The sequence below is a fragment of the Anomalospiza imberbis genome, chromosome 3, assembly GCF_031753505.1.
Source record: "Anomalospiza imberbis isolate Cuckoo-Finch-1a 21T00152 chromosome 3, ASM3175350v1, whole genome shotgun sequence".
Lineage (NCBI taxonomy): Eukaryota > Metazoa > Chordata > Aves > Passeriformes > Viduidae > Anomalospiza > Anomalospiza imberbis.
This window is the reverse complement of record NC_089683.1, coordinates 32,386,444-32,398,478: the sequence shown is the minus strand read 5'-3', so window position 1 is coordinate 32,398,478 and position 12,035 is coordinate 32,386,444. Positions and strand designations below refer to the sequence as shown.

At 48.2% G+C, this 12,035-nt stretch overlaps 1 protein-coding gene across 1 annotated transcript; it reads left to right on the top strand.

Moving 5' to 3' along the window:
* Window positions 1-7,655: 7,655 nt before the first annotated feature.
* On the top strand, window positions 7,656-11,494 carry HTR1B (5-hydroxytryptamine receptor 1B). The gene is made up of 2 exons (XM_068183890.1): window positions 7,656-9,465; window positions 10,348-11,494. Exon 1 carries the CDS (start codon window positions 8,270-8,272, stop codon window positions 9,401-9,403), a length of 1,134 nt encoding a protein of 377 aa, XP_068039991.1. The 5' UTR covers window positions 7,656-8,269; the 3' UTR covers window positions 9,404-9,465; window positions 10,348-11,494.
* Window positions 11,495-12,035: the final 541 nt, after the last annotated feature.

Here is a 12,035-nt window from a genome sequence, read left to right as displayed (position 1 = left end):
ATGGTGTCTCTGCTCAAAAGAATTGCAGTCTAAGATTAGCACTAGCAGAGGCACACAGGTGGGAAAAGATCAGCAAAGAAAATACAACCAGGAAGAATAATAGGTAGCAGTCGTAGTTTAATCAACAGCCTGACTCTTGTAAAGTGTGCTTTGTTGGCATCACAGCAAGGGAGGATATCCTTTATAATGAGGATATCTGTACCTGCTACAGGAAACTTGTCCCAAGCCTGGAAGGGCATGAAGATGTCTGACTGAAATTGAATAATACTCTGGGAGGGGCCAGCATCAGAAGCTAGTGGGAGGCAGTAATTAACGTGAATATGTGATGAGAAGTAGATGAACTACCAAAGGCTTTGAAAGCCATGTAAAGAAAATGTGCTTGTTAGTGAGGTATTAATGGAGGAATGAGATAAGCAAAAGGATGCACAAAGAAGGGATGAAGAGAGAAGAGGGTCGTGGCCACAACAGCAGGCTATGAAATTGTGTGGTAGTATTTTAGGTAGGTATAATACAACTTCCAAAATCAGAAAAACATAGCTGAAACATTATAGAAACCAGGATGGCAGTTTTAGCAACTAAACCTCCCTAGCTTCAAGCTGCTTTTAAGCAGAGGCAGCTTGGGCAATGAGATAACTTCACCTGAGTATTTTCTAGACTCTTAGATGGGGGTTTATGGTGTTGGAGTGTAGAAATCCCCTAGGATTTAGGGCTCTGTTTTAAACATGACAGAGGCTATGGGTCTTGATGGGACATGCAAGGATATTCTCCCTCCTTCTTCCCAAGGACAGTAGTGGGAGCAGAGTGAGAGCACAGAAGGTCAGGCTGCCATGCAGATGTGTTCTAAGCTGCAGGGGCAAGATATGGAAAAGGCAGTATAGCAGATTTGAAATGAGGGGGAGAAAGTTCATCACAAGGATGAAAGTCATGAACTTGAATGGGGATGTGGAGACAGATCTGGGCCAAGTCCAGAAATGTTTGAGAATAATAAGAAAACCAAGAAAAATCCAGAGTGAGCTGCAGACTGCTTTTTCTTGTTGTTTGTTTTGGTTTGTTTGTTTGTTTTTTAATAATAGATGCATATTTTTATAGTAATTGGAAAGAAGCAGATTGCTTAGGTATGGAAGCCTTGGTTTGCTCTTAAAGAGATGAACTATGCACCCAGTGTGTACCTTTGCAGAGCTGCATGGAACTATGGAGAGTAAGAACTGGGGAAGGGACATAGCAGGATTTGCCTAAGGAAAGAAACAGAAATCCTTGAAATTCACAACTGGAATTTAAAAGCTACAAAATTAAATTATCTGATTCTGCTTCCACAAACACAGACATGACCATCTGGCAAATAAGTCCACATCTCAACTTTTTAAAAATACATTAACATTTTAAAGGCTACATCTAGAAGCCAAGGTATTTTTCGGATCAACTCAAAACCTCTTTATGGGCATGTTCTACCTGAGATCTGAATCCTTTAAAACTGACTTCTTCCTGTAATGAGAATTAAGACATACCCTTTTAAATTTGATAAAGATCCCATCTATCTTTTACAGTTAAGTATTCCCTTCTCAATAAATAACTCTAAACATGTGACGTAAGGACATACACTTTCACAGCTTCTATTAGGATGGTTAGTTAAACAATCTTTGGATAATGAAAAGACTGGGAAATAAGCAAAGATATATGAAAAGATGTACATCTGGGACAATGCTGATCCAGACTGCTGATCTGGCTCTGTAGTTCCACTTGGTTACTTTGACAAAAGCTAGATGAGACACATTCTGCTCCAAGTAGTGGGATGCACAAGTACCTTGTGTTTGGAAGAAGCCTCAAGTGACACCATTTTATTTACCTGCCTCTTCTGGGCCTTTGTTTTCTTCCCTAGGTGTTACCCAGAGAGCACTAGTGGATACCGATGGCCCTTGCTGACTCAATTTTTTTTAGTAGATTCACTCATGGATTTCACACTTTGCAACATGTACACCATCAGTTTCATAACAGCCTCTCTCCAAGATCAGATTATATTGGATTTAATTGGTTTACAGAAACTGTCCCTTGTGACCAGAATGAGATCTTCTGCTGTGCTCTACCTTGCAAAGTGCTGCTGAGAGTAACTATACGTACCCTGAATCTCTCAAAGGGCCCCTTGACCTTGCAAAGCTCTGATATTTGGATGATGCTATGATCATTCACTACTGCTTTAGTCTTGCTACACTAATCTGCTGATGAAAGTAAGCCTACAAGACCTTTGTGGCCTTCAAAACTGTTTCTGTTCCTGAATTTCAGCAGGTTCTAAGAAGCATCTCTCCATAACCCTCTTTGCTAAGCAGAACAGACAACTAAATTTTGCAATTCACTCTCATACTGCAAAAGAAACTGTCAACTAGTAAACATCCTAAAAGGACTCAAATTAATGGATGATGCATTTTATTAAATTAGCAGCCCAAATCTGCATGCCAGCAAAAGCTCCTAGCTTCTGATTACCTCCGGGAACAAAGACTAGAGCATGCTTATAAATAGTGGCAGTGGGCTTAGCATATGTTACCTTCTTTCCTAGATAAATATTAATTAGCCATGCAGAAGAAGCAGACCTCTAATAGGAAGGAATCTTTGTAGCTCCCCTTAAATCAATGCTGACATGACAATTTCATAAGGAAAATATCTGATTCTTAATTTTCAGCAGTTTTACTTCTTTGCAGTGATTCACTGCGTTGCACAAGTTTCCATCAAGCTTTATGCATTAGTAGCTTGTTGCTCTAAAATGTCTGCAGACTTTTTTTTTAAACTCAAAACTCAGTGTTTTATTTCTGAAAACTTGATATTTAGGACCCCTTTGAAATCAACTCTGGATCCTGAAAGGAGACCTTTAGAGATTCCATTCTCGAAATCAGACAGAAAGACTGGAACATACTGAAGTTAGACAGTGCTTTAAAACTGATATAGGTCCATATCGGAAAGCGGAGATTTTATCTTCTGCCAGATATGAGCAGATGAGAAAATTAGACCTTTTTTCATCTGAATCCCTACAAAGCATGAATGCATTGTACTTTCCCATTGTACTTTCTCTTAATGCTGAACAGGTGCTAAAGGTTATGCCATTGACTTTTATTCCTAGACAGCTGTACCTTTATGTCACACTGTCATGGCCATTTTCCACAGATCATTCCCCAATGGATATGAATGAATTTTATAGCAGGTTATAATCCACCCATAGTATAGCAGGTAGGTAAAAATCCCTTCAGGTTTAACTGGAGACAGCTTGAACTGGAGGGATGATCACTGAGCCAGATCCTCTAGCACCAAAACAGGCTTTTGCACTGATTTTAGTGTGAATTAGAGGCTCCAGCAACCTCAGACTGAAACTACCGCCCTTTTCACACAAGCAGTCAACTCTTCTGATTTGTGACAAAGCAGGAGAATTATGGCTAGTGTTCAAGGAGAGGAGATGGGGCAGGATTGAAGTGGTTTCCTCTGCAGTATCTCCAGGAACATCGTTAAAAATCAAATTCCTTGTAGATGAATGCGGAACAGCCACCAACCACAACTTCTACCTCCATGAACTGAAATGTGTGAGGATCAGTGCAATGAATGGAGAGTAACAGCTAGAGACACTGTAAGAGAGGACTGGAGGAGTTGTTTTTGCTTGACCTCAGTTGCCTACTCAGGGTAATTGAATGATCTTTGGAGGGCATCTGAGTGCATTTTTCAGCAACTGTGCCTGACCAGTATGGGTTCAGAAACTCAGTGTGTATTGTGCCTTCTGAGCCCATGTGCTTGTTTCTTTGTCTGGCTCCTTAGAGTAAAAATCAAACTAGGCCCAGCTGTTCCTTATAATTAAATTTCAGTAACTCAAGCTGGATGATTATATTTTGACTAGTGACTTAAAAGTGATGGCATTTAAATGGCCTAAGCTGTATTTCAAAGTTAACACTGAGAAACTTTACACAGACATTAGTATTATCTGCCTGTTGGCAAACTTAACAAAATACCACTGTGTTGATTTACATAGCGAAGGTTATCTTTGCTAACAGAAGGACTCAGAATTTCATTATTTAAAATATGAGTATGAATCTCATCACAGTGCAGGAGGCTACAGATGCCATTACACACAACCTACCAGCTGAGTCAAGAGCAGAGGTGAAGTTTATATTGTGCACTGAGCTCCATGTTCAAATATACCTAAGATACAAGAGCCAAAACCCACATGACATTATCTGTGGCCAGGACAGATCTGACTGTACAGTAAGAACTCTTATTTTCTGTACTTAGGTTTGTTTCTATGTGTCTGTCTTCTCCCTCTAATTTATTTATAAGATATTTATGCCATACATAGGCAATCTGTGAAGCAATAAACCAATAATAGTCTCAGTTTTCATTGCAGTTTCTATATTTGGGTATTTTAATACATCAGAATCTGGATATAAGAAGTATTAACAGTCTTATGGCAGCAGAAAGAAATTAATTTTATGCCTGCCTCTGCACAGAAGCCAAAAGCTTCAGGAAATAAGATCTCTTCTCATAAGCATCTTTTCAGGTCCAGTTAGGAGAGGAGAAAATAAACAATGAAATGCAAGCTTCTGGGCAACAGCCCAGCAGTGAGATATGATTGTTCATGTGACAATACATATGATACACAATACATGTCTGACTGGCACTCCAAGACTCCAGTACTTATTGATGATCTAGGTAGAATCTGGTGCTTTCATCAAGCCTTGGCCCCTGGGAGTCCAGTTGTGACAGGGGACTATGTGCAGCCTGGCAGAGCAGAGACGAAGAGCAGTCTTCTAAAACCTGAGCACCCTTTGTTGTGACACAAATCCTTGGAAGCAACATGCACAGCCTGAAGAAAGCAGCAGTTCCACTGCCTGGGTGATGACATGTTTTTTGCATGTCCCTCCAGCAGTGACATGCAGCACCATGACACGGACCGCTGTTAGGAAGCTGGCTTTACTTTCTTCCTGCAGATCTTCATAACTCAAGTCTGAAGCCTCAGAGAGAAGCATGGGGAATGCTTACTGAGCCTGCCCAGGAAGGCCAGGTGGTCCTTACAGGAAGTCAGGTGAGCTGAGGTCACCACAGCTAGACCTGTCACACTGGGTGAACATTTTGCTGATGACTCGCCACAGTGCTACAGAAATGAGTGAGAAACCAGCAAACACAACGGAAGAAAACAAATGAGGGAGGAAAAAAATCATCTTCTTGGCAAGACAAAGAGGAAAGCAATGAACAATAATTACTGATGAATAATGACCCAGAATTAATGGAGAAGGGCAACAGCAAAAGCTGTGCACAGAACACAAATATTTTAGAATGAGGATAAACAGTGACATTAGTAGGGTGGCCAGAACTCATTACCCATTCACATAATACTTGTCTACACTGCACACCCTGGCTGATGGCAGTGGCTGGGTCTAGAACATTGCCCTTGGAGGCGCTATAATTTTATCAGAAGAGCCTTTGCACAAGACGCAAGCTGTTCCAAAACAGAATGAAAGGCTAGGTTTTCCTCTTGTTATTATTGGTGTTTTAAATTTAAATTCCTCTCAGATATGTAGCCCTATTTGGGAAGAATGTTGAGCTACAGAGGCTTGAGGGCAGTTGCCAACTTAAGCACAACTAAATTAAGCCAGAAATGCTGAGCAGAAGTGAAAGCAATATCACACTGTATTAGAAGCCAGGATTATAAAATCTCTGCCTATCAAAGAGAAGAATGCAGACAGCTCTTACTGTTTTTAATGCAGTAAAGTCTAGAGACTTCAACCAATTATCAGGCACCAAAAGGAGGTGGTGTTTTCTTGAACACAAGGAGGCACCACAAAATAAAAACATGGAAACAGACCAAACCCTATCTCCATGCCCTTTTGGGAAAACAGAAAGGCTCATTGACATTTTATCTTCTTGTCAGTGCAATGAATGTACCCAAACCTTGACTGCCACCCTTTCTTTAATCCCATCTTCCCCCACCTCATTTCTTGAGAGTCTAACTAAAGATCTGGGACAGATTTTACAAAATCTCAAGCACCACCACTGTTTGGGTTGGTGTTTTGTTTTTTTTTTTTTTTTTTTTTTTGGGGGGGGGTGTTTTTTTTTTTTTAAATCTCAGGAGACCTGTGGGTCTTAGCACATCTCAATATCAGGGCACCTCGCCCTGTGTCAAAGCAGGGAGGAAGGGGCAGTCCCTGCAGTCCTCTGACTTTCTGACTTTTGCAGCCCTGGCTCTTCAGTTCAATGCTTCTCTTCCTAGACTTTCCTAGCCCCTCTGGGCCACAATGGATCCTCTCCAGCCTCCTCTTGTGGTACTTCCTTGATCTGCATCCGTTCGGGTGTGCCAGTCCCTCTTGCTGAAGGGTGACGAACAGTGCGCAGTGTTTTCTCACCCTGTCCATGAGCTCGATGTCCCAGGCAGAACACTGCAGTGCCTGCCCCTGTGTGGTGCTGAGCACAGCTCAGAAAGGACGGGGCCACACGGAAACTGACTGCTTTTTCATCACAGAGGGAAACAGCCAGGAGGAGATGTCCAAGAGGCAACTGCTGAGAGTTTACAGGGAACTTAGGCATGTAGCAGTACGTGGAGATGTGCACAAACATGCTTGCAGACTGAAAACGCTTATCTCAACTTCATTTGTCGTGGTATTTCGGGAGATTTAGTGGGGCTGGAGCATAGGCATTTCACCGAGCTTGGAATTATATTGACCCAGCAAAAAGCAAGCTCGCACTCCCTTTGTGTGCAAAACTTTCCTGCGGCTGCTGAGAACAAACGCTGGCAGGAGCTGCGGGACCTGGACAAACGCGTGCTCCCGCTGCTCCTGTCCCCGCCTGCCGAGCCATGGAGGAGCCTGTGGGGCACATCAAGGCTGCTCAACCGCAGGCGTGCCCCTCCAAGCGCACCAGAAAAATAAAGGAAAAAAATATAAAAGGAAGGAGAAAAATGGATAAGAATGCCTGAGCCCAGAAGACACGGGATTACTAGAAGGGTAAAGCAGGCGATGTGATCCGGTGGGCCGCGCACCTCTACTGCAGCGGGGCTTGCCGCGCTGCGCAGCCCCGCGCCCGGCGCTCAGGGCGGGCGGTCCCGAGGTGCCTGCCCGCTCCAGCTGCGCCCCTGTCCCGCACCGTCTCGGTCGCGCCGGCCCTTCCCGCACGGCCAGCGCCGGCACCGAGCGGCACTTGTAACGCCGCCGAGGGACGTGGCGGCGGGCAGTATACCCCGGCCCCGCCGGGCTCCCTTGGGAGCCTGGCATCGCCCAGCCACACGGCGTAGCGGACACGGTGCAAGACAGGATGGGAACAACGGCAGGACCAAGGAGCACCCGCATCCGCCCGCGCCGTGGCATCCGTCGTCGGGCTGGAAGAGGAGGGGCTGCTCCTCGCCTGGGCGGGGGACGAGCTCGGGCTCCTCCCGACACCTGCAGGGGCCGGGGCGGGGGGCTGGCGGTGGGGCGGTGCGCGGGGCCGGAGCGGGCTGAAACCCCCCCGTCGGGCGGCTCGTGGGTGCCGGAGGGAGGGCCAAGGGAGGCGGCGGCGGCTCCTCCTCCGCGGGCAGGCGGGCGGGCAGCCCGCCCGAGAGCGGCACCGGTTGCTCGGTGCCGGCGGAGCCGCGCCGCCCGCTATATAAGGGGCGGCGGCTGCTCGCCGCTCACTCACACCGGCCCCTGCCCGCAGCTGCCGGGGCTGGGCGGAGGCTGGGCCTCGACAGCATGGCCCGCGGCGGGGCGCAATGGGAGGTGGTCTCTCCCCCTGCCTCCCGCGGACCCTCCTCTTCCTCCTCCTGCTCCTCCCGCACCCGCGGCGGCGGCTGCAAACTTGCTGCGGCGGGCTGCGTGTGAAGGCACGGCCCGGCGGGGCGGCTCCGCTGCCCCCGCAGCCCCCGTCGTCGCGCCCGCAGCCCGGGGGGCGAGGCCGCCGCCCGCGGGCATGCGGCGCTGCCACCGCGCCCGTCGAGACACGGTGTGGAGCCGCGGGCGGCGGGGCTGCGCTTAGGGGCGGCCGGGGCGGGAGCCCCATGTCCGGGGCTCGCCGCGCTCCGCGGGCGGGCGGCGGGGCGATGAGCTACCGGGGCGAGCGGGCACGCCTGGCCCCCGGTTTGCCCTGCTCCCTCACCCGTGGGGAGTGAGGCTCCGCGGAGCCCGCTCGGAGCTCCCGGAAGGGCGGGCGGGGAGGTGGTGCCGGCGCGGCGATGCTGCAGCCCTCCCCCGGCGCCGACGGGGTCCTGCCGGGGTAGCGGCCCCGCCGTGCCGCGCCGAGCCCCGCCGTCTGCGGGGGCGGCGGCCGCGGAGGGATGGAGCCGACCGGCCCCTGCCGGGCGCAGTTGGGCTCCGCCAACGACTCTTACCGAAACTGTAGCGCCGAGGAAGTGATTTACCAAGATGCCACCCCTCTCTCCGGGAAGATCGTGCTCGCTGTCGTCCTGGCGCTGGTCACCCTGGCCACGGTGCTTTCCAACGCCTTTGTCATCGCCACGGTCTACCAGACGAGGAAACTCCACACGCCGGCCAACTATCTGATCGCCTCGTTGGCCGTCACCGACCTTCTCGTCTCCATCCTTGTCATGCCCATCAGTACCATGTACACTGTGACCGGCAGGTGGACGCTGGGTCAGATCGTCTGCGATATCTGGCTGTCCTCGGACATCACCTGTTGCACGGCGTCCATCCTGCACCTCTGTGTCATCGCCCTGGACCGCTACTGGGCGATCACCGACGCCGTCGAATACTCCACGAAACGGACTCCCAAGCGGGCAGCGGGCATGATCGCACTGGTGTGGATCTTCTCCATCTGCATCTCCATGCCCCCTTTGTTTTGGCGGCAGGCGAAGGCCGAGGAAGTATCTAACTGTGTGGTGAACACGGACCACGTCCTGTACACCGTGTACTCCACAGTAGGAGCCTTCTACTTCCCCACTCTGCTGCTCATAGCCCTCTACGGGAGGATCTACGTGGAAGCCAGGTCGCGGATTTTGAAGCAGACGCCAAAGAAAGCAGGTAAAAGACTAACGCGGGCACAGTTAATTACAGACTCCCCGGGGTCGACCTCTTCCGTCACGTCCATAAACTCCAAGGCTCCCGAGGGATCCAGCGAAACGGGCTCCCCCGTGTACATGAACCAGGTGAAGGTGAAGGTCTCGGACGCCCTGCTGGAGAAAAAGAAGCTGACGGCCGCTAGAGAGCGGAAAGCTACAAAGACTTTAGGGATTATTTTAGGAGCCTTCATCGTGTGTTGGCTGCCCTTTTTCATCATCAGCTTGGTGATGCCTATTTGCAAGGACGCTTGCTGGTTCCACATGGCCATCTTTGACTTTTTCACGTGGCTTGGATATCTCAACTCCCTCATCAACCCCGTCATCTATACTATGTCTAACGAAGACTTCAAACAAGCTTTCCACAAACTCATACGTTTCCGATGCACAGGCTGATATGTTGAATGCGATGTGCTCCCCGGGGCAGCCCCCATGCACGCCTGCGCCCGGCGCCACAGGTAGGTCCGCGCACCCCGCCCTGCCCGGAGAGCCGCCGTGCTCGGGGGGAGGCGGGGGGTTGGCAATGGGTGGTGGGGGTGCGACCCCACAAAGAGCTGGTGGTCAGACCCTCCGCAAGTGGCGGCGAGCGCTGGGGATGCTGCGCGCTCCTGACATTTCACAATATGTGTGTGCGCGCGTCGTGTGTGCCCCCCCGCCCCCCCTCCCCGATCGCAGGGAGTGACTCACGGCAATCTGCTTTTAATTCCACCTATTAAAGCAATCTGCCGCCATTTCGTATGCTAATGCCCGGGTTTCGGCCAATTAGTGCTAAACGGCACTTGCTTTCCAAGCCCGCAGCCGAGCTCCCCGGAGAGCGCCGGGCCGGGCCGGGCCGGTCCCCGCCCGCGGCTGCGTCCCCGGTTCCGCCTCCCGGACCCCGCCGGCAGCTGCAGGCACCGCTGGGCAGGTGGGCGTGCAGCCCCCTTGGAAGGCAGTCGATGCGGCCCCGGAACCAGCGGCGTGATGTTTTTTGTTGGTGTTTTTTTTATTTTGTTTTCGGTTTTTTTTGGCGAGGAAGGGAGGTAGGATAGGCCCCAGATGAAGGCTACTGACACAGTCCAGCCTTACTTTCTGCCCTCCTCACGGCTCCGGCCGCTCCTGCGGGATTAGAGCCGGCTGCCGGCAGGCGTCCCGAGGGGAAGGCTGTCCCTTAGCCTCCGTGGGAGACTGAACACCTCGGTGTGTCTCTTCACACGCGGCAGGGCTTTGCCTTTCCGCGCCTCTTTACAGCGCTGGCTGCCTGCTCATCACTAAACTCAGCGCCACTTTCTGCAGAATGCATACATGCCTTTATTGTGATACTTTAATAATTCTGCCAATCTTTTGCTTTTTGTCTGCAGAATCAAGTTGCTATTGTAAAGACCCACTGCTTGAAACTTCCCCAAGCCCAGTTGCCAGACTCATGATGCTGCAAAAACATCAATACATTCTGCCACCAAACTGCTCAGCTCTGCGTTTCAGTGTAATGACTCTGGCAGAGATGCTGTTCCAATAGGCACGCAGATCAGTTGCAAAAAAAAAAAAAAAAAAAAAAAAGAGGGCAGCCTCGAATCAAGGTCTATAATTCATCTGGAATGAAGAAAAAAAAGTTTGAGAGTAAACTCCATTTATTTTGCAGGCTTAACTTCTTAATTTGTTCTCCGGCCGGTTGTAGGGGTGTGCACAAGAGCACAGTTGTCTCTGTCTGTGTTGCTAGCATAGTTGTACTTCTGCACACCTGTAATTTCTTTCTTTCAGTGGAAAGAGATGCTCCCTTCACCCATGAGGCCAAGAGGAGACAAACTCACGTTTAAAATAGGAGCATCGAAGTAAATTCTGTAAATTACTCCTTTGGCTGAACATGTGTGAGAAGTGACAGTGTGCAAAAGTTTTATATTAGTATTTCAAAACAATAGTAAATGCAAATGCTCTAGAAACAAGAGTTGTAGACCTGTTCAACTGCACTGCATATCTGTAGTCTGTCCTCATAGTTGCCTTTAGAAAGGAAATACTTCTTGCTTTTACTCCATAAGAGCAGAAATCAAGAAGTCCAATGACCTTTTCCATAAACCAGCTGGGAATAGGAGTAGCAGTTTGATGCTGTAACCATGTTTTCCATTTTGTGTCAGTTGCACACCCTTACCGCATGAACCACTGCAAAATTTAGAATTCTCTAAGTACTTAACATTATTTAGTGTATTTTGTAAAGAAGTGAAGCAGTTTGCTCTTTCAGAAGAACTATTTCACCTGCAAAATAAATACCCATGAATCATGAATTAACTGATGTTAGTGAAATTTCTTGCCTCCCTAATTCCCCCCTATGTTTTTTTAGTTTTTCTTTTTTCTTTTTTTTTTTTTTTCTTCTGATTGGACCTTAAGACAGGTCTATGGGTATTCAGCAGAGTTTCAGGATATGGTCCACCTGCTGTGATGGAATTGCATTGATTGTTCCTCTTATGTGTAAATGAAAATGAGTATAAACAATAAAACGCTTGACCGTGTTCTCAAGAGTGGTAGCAATTGTGTGACTGAAAGGAGTTTTTATTGGTTTACCCTCTTTCTCAGTATTGACTTTCTAGGTAACACTGATTTGATGAGTCACTCAAGAAAGCAATTGATGAAGGTTGAAATTACAAGCTTCAATTGGTTGTCAGTTTTTTAACAGGCAGCTTACTTTCATTGTAGCTAGTTCTGTTAGGCATAATTATTACTATTTTCATGTAATGTCAGAAAAAATGTTTAGGTTTTTTTTCCACAAATATTTTTCTTATTCCTTTAAAAGTAAACAAAACTTACTCTAGCATCTGGTGGATAGTGTAATCAATGTTCTTTTAAAGCTCTGTGTGTGTATTCTAAATGGGGGTTGTTAAAAGACTGGAAAAATCTTACATGATTTAACTGCCTGCTATTCCTCAGAGTTATTCAAGTAATAAGGACTTACTTAACTTCACTGTACAGAAAGTGCATGACCCTTTGTGCTTATACTGGTCATAGGCAGGAGGAAGTCTGTAAGATACAAATTGAAGCAGTGGAAAATAAACATTTTCAG

Coding starts and splice junctions, on each gene's coding strand:
- HTR1B (XM_068183890.1), top strand. CDS start 8,270: ATGGAGCCGACCGGCCCCTGCCGGGCGCAGTTGGGCTCCGCCAACGAC.